The sequence below is a fragment of the Taurulus bubalis genome (assembly GCF_910589615.1).
Source record: "Taurulus bubalis genome assembly, chromosome: 2".
Lineage (NCBI taxonomy): Eukaryota > Metazoa > Chordata > Actinopteri > Perciformes > Cottidae > Taurulus > Taurulus bubalis.
In genome coordinates this window covers 14,281,268-14,290,570 of record NC_136590.1, presented here as the reverse complement: position 1 = coordinate 14,290,570, position 9,303 = coordinate 14,281,268, and the positions used below count along the sequence as shown (strand labels likewise).

General features: G+C 37.6%; 1 protein-coding gene across 1 annotated transcript; it reads right to left on the bottom strand.

Moving 5' to 3' along the window:
* Positions 1 to 2,022: 2,022 nt before the first annotated feature.
* Positions 2,023 to 8,853, bottom strand: LOC306753297 (tumor necrosis factor receptor superfamily member 12A). The gene is made up of 5 exons (XM_079237168.1): positions 8,701 to 8,853; positions 5,280 to 5,378; positions 5,034 to 5,177; positions 4,095 to 4,143; positions 2,023 to 3,503 (listed from the first exon to the last, which is right to left on the bottom strand). Exons 1-4 carry the CDS (start codon positions 8,780 to 8,782, stop codon positions 4,103 to 4,105), a joined length of 366 nt encoding a protein of 121 aa, XP_079093294.1. The 5' UTR covers positions 8,783 to 8,853; the 3' UTR covers positions 2,023 to 3,503; positions 4,095 to 4,102.
* Positions 8,854 to 9,303: the final 450 nt, after the last annotated feature.

Here is a 9,303-nt window from a genome sequence, read left to right as displayed (position 1 = left end):
AGAAATCTAGAAAAAAGGAGCGCATGGCCCTATTCATAATAATCTGAAATTAGATTTTCTTCATGCCTTATACATTACATTTCATGTATGAGTATGTTTGGCACTGGTCAGAAGTATGAAATACCTCACGGGAAGTCCTGCCTACCTAGCAACTGCTTAATGCCTCATGCAGCTTAATTGTAGAGAATACACTGTAACTATAGAGATAGTTATCAATTGTAAGACAGAATGGATGAAGCGTCATTTTTAAGGTTTTACATTGTAGTTCCCAGACTCTGTTTTCTCCATAAAATGGTCGTTTCGCTGCGGTTTGTTGTTTTCAGAGTTATATTTGCACATTTCTAGATGAGACACTTGTAGCCGAAGAAGGACTGGACGACTATAATAAATCAGCCAACCTGCTGTCGTCTGTCGGGGTATCGACGGGCAACAAGTCGGCTGTTCCATAGTTCACCTCACCTTAGTTTGCGGGTAGTAATTTGTAAGCAATATGCTGAAAGTATTGTTTCAGTGCATGAACCAAGTACATCTCATTTGTCTTGTCTTAGCATTGTATCTAGTACATCAGACTCAGTATACCTACACTAGCCTTGGAAAACCTTGACAACTTGCCATCTGCCGGTTTCTTACATTATTTCATCAATTGTAATGATTTAGATGATCTTACTGCAATGTATTTCTTTAAGCCAGGGTAGCCTACATATAAAAAAGACATGCACATTTGAGTTAAAACTGTAAACTTTATTTTTTTACAACGTTCTCCCTGTGGCACTAAACACATTCACTCCTCTGTCCTTGATCACAATCACAGCCTGGTGTTTGTGGCAGGTGTAAATCTCAGAGTTCTCTCTGTAAATATTTTAACTATCGGTAACTATCGGTTGGCTCTATGTACATTCAGATTTTCTTCAGCAGGAGAAAACTGCTATTGTGTATTAAAAAAGCATATACCACATGTTCTGATTTATTTGATTTCAATGTTAAAAAATATCTGCTCACTATTTAATTCACATTTATATAACTATTTTGTCACTCTGAAATGTAGATTTTTACTTCTTTGTTAGAACGTAGTTTAGAAAGTAAGCCAATTATAGAACATATAACTAGTTCAAATTATTAAAAGACTTGAAGAAATACAATGTGTTTGTTTATTGTCAAAAGCCTTCCAAAGGATAGTTAATACAAGCATATTATGCTATGATCGTTATTCATGACAAAATAAACAGACTGTGGCATGATTATGACAAACTTAACTTTTAATTATATAATATACTATGACATTGTTTTTTGTATTTTGTTGGTAAGTATTAGACATTTTTTATGACTTTCTAAGGTCATATTAAGTATTTATACCATGACTTTCGTATGCCATACTAATACATTTAAAGACATATTCTGACTTTAAATTCAATTCTATACAAAGAATTACCTTTTTCAACAAACTAAACATTGACTGTTATTGACTTACTATTATATGATTACTTTAACATACTATACTATGCTTTTCTAATATAGTATGATATACCATTACTTCTCTTCAACATAATGACTTTTGTAGTGACATGCTACTCTTTGACTTTTTGGCATTTTTTTATGATATACTATGGTGTTTTCATTCAATTTGACTTTTAAAACAAACTTTAGCCCATACTTTACTTTTTCATACATTTCATGACTTTTCATTACTATAACTTTTTTCACAACATTTGCATACGTTACATAATACATTTGTACCATATTATGCCTTTATATATAAAAAAAAATAATTGACAGTGCTATGACTATTTCACGATATCTTTCTGACATATTATATAGTATCACTTTTTTATGGCCTTTTTTTCTGACAGACTGTACTTTGACCTTTTGGCATATTTTTCTGACTTTTTAACTATATGTTCTGCTGTTTTTAATGGCATTCAATACTATAATTCATGATTTGTGTCATGACTTACATATTAAGATAAATGTTACAGAGCAGAAAATGGAGCAGTTTTTGCAGTTTGCACATAAACAAGACTTGCATTAATTGGAAGTTGTCAGTTTTATTGTGAAAATACATTTGGTACACAAAGCAGTTTATAAGATTGCATTACGTACAAGAAGCCAGTGCATGTACAGTATATACAATTATAAAAAGAATGCAAGAGAAATATGCAGAAAATGTTAGTTATTGCTCAGTATCATCGTTAGCTGGCCTGGAGGAAATTTTACAAAAATCTTCACTGGAGTCCCTTTAAAAATGTGCTTGTCACTTGCAATTAATGCAAAACATTACCACAAGATACTTAAAAATAAATAATATTAAAAATGAAAAAAGAAAGGAGGAAGTGTCTGTGTTTTAAGTAATTCCCTAATTTTGCGGTAAGCAGTTTACCCACAAGCAGACAGATCCAAAATATGACCTGAAACATTGTCAGCCACATCGAATACATCAGTAACTGCTGATCAAGATAGAACAAAGGAAAAGGAAAACAACAACCCTGGCCACCATAGTTCTCGTTGATTTCAATGGCCATAAAATTATAAACAGACATCTCCACATATTTCTTGAGATCTGAGACGATTCCACAGATCAAAGTTAGTAAGCATAGTGATTGTGTAGCTCTGCCAAACCACCGTAGGTGTCAATTCTTTCACGACAGTACATTCCTCGTAACATTCCCACACGTTAGCTGTTTGGGATTGTGTTCTAGTGTTCTGTCCCACCCTACAACACCGGGACATTAACAAGTAACTTCTGGGGTTGTGGTAAGAAAATTCCAGCTAAACTCTCCTAAAATCTTGTAACATTACAACAGACAAGACAATATTGTAATAACCTGTAATACAGGGTATTTGTTTTGTTGTCATAAGTAACTGGGAATGAGTACAGTTGATCCAAAGCTTTTTCATTTTTATAGGAGCAGGTACACAGAGGTACTGGCAGGGAACAAGGCTGGAAAACATTTCACCTACTGTAAAAATAGCTACATTCAAATGGCCTTAATGTGCCCAACTACATCTTACTCACATGGAATTTATCTTTAAGAGGCTGTTGTGGTAAAGGATAACCCCGCTGAAGAGCAGGAGATCACGCTGCAGCCCGGCAGGCAGCAGTAGCCGTGTTACATTCATCGGAGACCTGCTAGAAAATACACAGGATTTGGGAAGCATCCATCTCTCTGAAGAAGGAACTGCAGTTTATTTTTTTCTGAACCAAGGTCTCCCAGACGAAGGTATTATTGAAGTGGAATATGAAGGCACACAATATCTGAGAATGATACCACTAATATAATGTTGTTACTATTCCTACAGAGGTTTGAGAGTTGCTCCTGTGGTCACTGAGTGAGAGAACTGAGCACATCTCTTCACTCAACAGTCACAATAAATTAAAATCGTCCCATTCTGGTGAAGATACCCTGATCTGCAGTCAGAGTACACAGCTCTGCATAGAGGTTGCTCCGTCCAGGTCTGAACCAGTCGCTTCTTGGTTCTGTCACATCTGTTTCCAGATTAAGATGAGGCTGTGAAGGCCATGACAAAAATTACAGTCAGTCAAAGTATAGGTAATTAAAGGTAGATAGACATTTCCAACCAATTTGATTATGCTCGGACCAATATGTACTTTTCAAGGCTTAACATGATATTGATATTTCTGGAGCTGCAAATATCTGGTTAGGATATTTAGTGGCTTACATTAAAATTGAATTTCATGCAAATGAAATGTGAAGAACAAAAAGTCATACATATCAATCACATTTTTAAGGATTTACATTTTTAAGGAAGAAGGGACATTTTAGTCCTTGTATAAGTCTATTTTAATTGTTTTAAAATTCATTTGTGTTGGCTCTTTCACATCGGTCTAAAATACTTTCTGTAGTAAATATTAAATGCCAAATCAAATACATTTGAAAATGTGTGTTTTGGGACATCGAACATTTCTTTAATTTAGTTTACATTACAATTGCTGCAATTCTTACATACTAGAGGTTTGCAGGTTCCATTGCTGGATTTACAGACTTCAAAGTTAAACCTCCTCTCTTCCATTAGAAGTATCATTAGAAGTAAATAGTTGGGTCCAACCCTTGTGGTGACATAGAGAAAGTTGTACCTACTGAAAGGTTTAAGCATGGTAAAGTGGCCCCGCCGTTTCTTCAATGGGTTCTGTAATAAACAAAAACAAAAATTAGAATTTTTTCCAAGCTTCCCAGTGAAATGATTACATATATATATCATCTGTAATAGGCCTTCAATAAACAGGACCCAGAAACTGAAGCTGTTAAATTAAATGAATTGAATTATTTGCACCTGTGTATTATAACTGTAACATGTTAAAATAGCTTATGTGAAAAATACCTATTGTCTCACACAACAACAATAATAATCTACAAAGCCTTCATACCAAACCGCCTCTGACCACCATGTCTGTCTAAAATATCATCACTTATCATTTTATCCCATTAGACCTTTGAGGGAAATCATCACGATTAGCAAATTAATTTTCAAGTTAAGGCCCAAAAAGTAGATGTTTGTGCCACATTTGAAATAAGTATCTTGAGGTATTCCTGAGATATCGGATTCACAAGAATGGCTCTGACATATGGATGTACGGACGGACAACTGTCACTGTCCCTGAGGCATAACACATCACAAAAACTGTATGGAATGTCAACATTAATTCATAGTGGGATATTTCATAAAATTGTCACAACAAATTTTCTAAAAAGTATAGTATACAATAAAAAAAGCAAGAAATGTAATGAAAAAAGGTCAGTAAAAAAATCTGTGTCATAAAAAGTCTTAGTAAAGCATGTCGTGAAAAAGAGGAACTGCACAGAGTACGCTAATGCCACCAAGAATCGCTTTGCACCCGGGACACAGCATGCTTTTTAAAGCATTGCTTTAACCCCAAAGTGATTTACCTATCTATGTGATCAATTCCAGGGTAAGGGAGATTTTTTTTGTTTTAAATGCCATTTCATGACTTTTTTTTTCTAATGTACATGTATATGTCATGAAAGCTTGATCTTTGATTTTAAGTGAAAATATCTCACCACGTAGAGGCCGTTTGTGGGACTTGCGTCGATGCACCATGACCCCGATAATCAGCGCAGCACCAACCAGCACGATGGCCAGCACTGAGAAGCTGGTGATGGCCGCCAGTTTCCACACGTCAGGTGTCTCATCCACAGATTTACCTATTGGTTGTACAGAAAGAGGTTAAACTGAAAACAGTGAAAGAAATGATTTCACTGTATGAATCCATTATGGCAAGAAGTTTACATAAACTAATGTCTTACATGTGTTGCATGACGGGGTCTTTGGGTACTGCTTGCACGATGCACACGGCACACAAACGTCTAAATCTGAGTTCAAAAACTCTAAACGGCCACACTGAGCTGCACAGAGAAAAACATCAGAGATCATTGGTTAGTTAGTATTCAGGTGGATTTTATTTTTTTCATAATTCATTAAATATTGAACCTTGCTAAATATTTGAAATATTAGAATGTGGGGATAATATTAAGAGACACCACTTGAGAGTAAAACAAAGTTTATTCTGGAATACAATAAAATAAAGTAATCACCGACAGGTTACATGCAGGACAGGTGGATTCAGCTCATACAGTAACAGGTTTGACTTGGACCAAACATGTGAGGAACTTTGTGGCTTTCTTCTTCTCATAAAATGTAAGTGGGAAATTCCTTTGGGTCAGAGTGCTGATGCAACCTAATTGCAGGAAATAGAATTACTCAGTAACTTTGGGTGCGTGAAGAGCAGGATGTGTTTTCAGAGTGCTTCCGTTGAATTGTTTTGCGTCTGTGTACGTGTGCGACTTCCATAGAATAAACGAAGACTTGTATGAGAAAGAAGTTGAAGGTGGGTTAGCCTCTACTTAGCGTCTACCTCTGTGAACACAATGGAAAGCTTCATCTCTTTTCGTGGCAGCCAGATAGCTGAACAATTAAAGCTTTGCACTTCCCAGATGATAAGGAAGGAATCAGCCTGAAGATGTGAAAGTTAACACCAATAGCAGGCGGAGTGTAAAAACTGTTTTAGTGTTTTCATAGTGTGTGTTTTGTTTCCTGCAGGTTCCTGGCTTTGGTTGAGCACTTGTGTATTAACACCCCAAGGGTCATCACACTGAAAAACAACCTCTAATAAAACAATATTACAACACAAATCCGCCTATAGGACGAATGATACATTAACACACACAACAAAGTTACAGATTGAGAAACAAGGAAATAGGCTACAGATATGTGATAGATCAAATTAGATCAATCTTTCTTCCTTCTTAGGGTCACACATGTATTTGCATGGACACATTTTTTTGTGTCCAACATTATGAACCACCGGCAGCCTAAAATGACTCATCATTTGTGGTATTTGTCGTGTTCAAACCGGCTCTTTTCTCACCACTGAAAGCAATACCAAAACTAACAGAGAAGCGAGTCTGACGCAAACCAAAAGTAGTACAAATAATGTGTAGGAAACTGTGGCAGCTTCAATGACAACAATGAGTATTGTGACATCAAGCAAGGAGCTGAGAACCCCACTTTTCACTTGGCTTGAGCGTAGTGTTGCACATCATAAATCACAGAAACGACAAGTTCCACTGATTTTGTAAGTGCAATAACAACTACATAGTAATGGTGACCACTGGCATCCAGGTGAGGTGTAAAATACATGTTCTACTTTTAAAGAAACCTGATGTGCAGAAAGCCTCTCTGGACTTCCATGTTTTATATCTCATTGTGTGCAGCAGTAACATTCAGTGGTAGATTAAGTCTTCAAATCGTTATATCAGAGTACTAGTAGACTATCATCCAAAATATGGAATAACCATGTATAGTTAAAGTTAGTACCCCCAAATTGTACTTAAGCAGTACTTGAGTACATTCATGTAGTTTTTTTTTCTGATACTGGTGGATTTACAATTAAGTCTAAAACTAATGATCATTTTCTTTATCTATTAATCTTGCTTTCTTTTTTCTCAAATAATAATTTGACCTATCAAATATCAGAAAATAGTGAAAATGTCCTACGGCTTAAGGCAGGATTAAAGAGCATTAGAGTAGTCTAAGGGGGAGGACACAGAAGATAACCATTTCCAACTGCTGGAAAGATGGGAGTATTTTTGCAATATTGCACAGAAACTGTCTTGATGTGTTTATCAAATTTCACCTGGTATTCAAAAGTGCCGCCCAGAGCAAAACATTTTGTAAAAGTTGCCAATGATCCACGATGTTTGAGGATGTTTATAGCGACCTGGTCTGGGGCGAAAACCAGTTCTTTAATTTTACCGACGGATGAGAAGAAAACCAGTTTAGTGCAACACCGTATATCCCAACCTTTCCAGCCGATCCATTAAAATAGAGTGATTGACTGTATCAAAGGCCGCAGACGAAGGTAGAAGAACTAAAAAGGCAACTCCACCCTGGTAACATAATGCAAAAATACTAAATACCTGTCGCCAGTCAGTACAGGTCATTAATCAACCAGCTGCAGCCAAACGACTGTTGCTGAGAGAAAAAAAAAGTCATGTTTGAGGCATTTTGACCTCTAACTCTCTGGTTATGTTACAGCCACATGCTCAGGCCCCAAGAGACGCTACATCCTCCACAGCCTGCACAGCTTGACTGACTGATTTTATAGCTGCGGTTACAGCAAAAAAATGTGTCACAGTTCTTGTAAGGATTTATCCAGATGACTTCAGGCCTACATCATCGAGCAGGTCCAGCTGGACTCCGCACACAAGGGTTCAAAAGGCCACCAAGAGGAACTGAGCCGTGACTGTTGTTTGACCTCCATTCAGAGAATTCCCTAACCACACCTGAGGAGTTTTTGTGTTTAAGTCAGACAACAACCTGAAACGGTTGATTACATTTTAACCATGTTTGAGATCGATCTTAATCTTCATTTTGAGATTATTACTTTGATTTCTTAATGGCAATACTTCCAACACACGTACTTATATTTTAGAATCAGAAATTGTTTTCTGACTATCACAGACGTTTCTTATGATTCAGCACATACGATCTGGCAAACAAGAACAAGTTTGGAGTCATTTTGTGTTTCCTCAGCAGAAGACCTTGGCAAATCTCCGCACCTATTAGCTCCTTGACAACGGGTGTTTTTGGGTGTGGGGGTGCTGTGTTTCGTCATGAATCGGAAGGGGGTGGGTGGACCAACAGCTGATGTCCAGATGTAGAGATGGCTTCACATAGATAGATGCAGGCATGTTTTGATTTAGTGAGTTAAAATGCATTTGGTAGCTAGTGTTTGAGGAAATGGTCCTAACCCAGAGTATTAGTCAAGATTTTAGGCTTTCAGTGCAAAGTCAAAACTTTCTTCTTCTTTTTTACAGTTTCTGGAAGACTATAAAACGTGTCTTTAAGCGACATGGACACAGGCAGTGCACCCTGTCCATGTGGCCTGTCCTCTCACAAGAGACACGGATGGATGAGGTGAAATAAGGCGATCGGAATGCGGAACCGGTGAGAAATGCAGCTGGTAAAGGAAGCGGCTTTGTAATCAGACCCACTATCTGACTCCATTATAGGGAGACCAGACCAGCAGACTAGTCCATGTGAACAGAAACAACAAGAACCAGCTCAGAAGTCAAATGTACAAACGAAGAGGGAACATTGTGTCGTGACTTAAGTAAAAAAGAAAAAAAAGAATAGTTGTTAGAAATGAAACGTTATTTCACTTACTTTTCTGTGCGCCAACGCCATATAAATTGGTCACCGCCGCTATAATAAGTCCGCACAGCGCGCACAGAGCGCTTGAAGCCATGGTGTCTGCGGGAGAAAAGCTGCTCGCTGTCGGCTACACAATTCCCGAAAGTTCATCTGATTAACAATCCGTGCTGGTTTTCAGCATGGAAAAGCGAGCATCAGAGTGAGTCACCCGGAGGAGTCTGAGCCTTGTTTTAATAGCGCACACACCCACGCTAACAGTTCAACTCCTATGAGTCATTTCCTATGTACTGTACTGCTCGGATTCTCTGTGCGCACTCCCCGACTCACAGGAAACTCCTCTATCATAGTATGTGGTCTCATTTGCTTCGCTTCAAGCACACACGTTGCAAAGAAACCACCTCAGGTATGAAAGTTTAAATACATACATTTCATATTTTATGGCCACACCCTGCAGGGTTTTCTCCTCGCTTCTTTTCTTTTCTTTGAGTGTGTCGTCTGGATTTAATAGTGTTCTCATTGTTATTACCACGCCTGTCGACGTCATTCCCTCCTCTCTGCCAACAAACACAACTCTCTGGCACGAGTCTGGGTCCCATGCACAGAAAGAGAGGAACA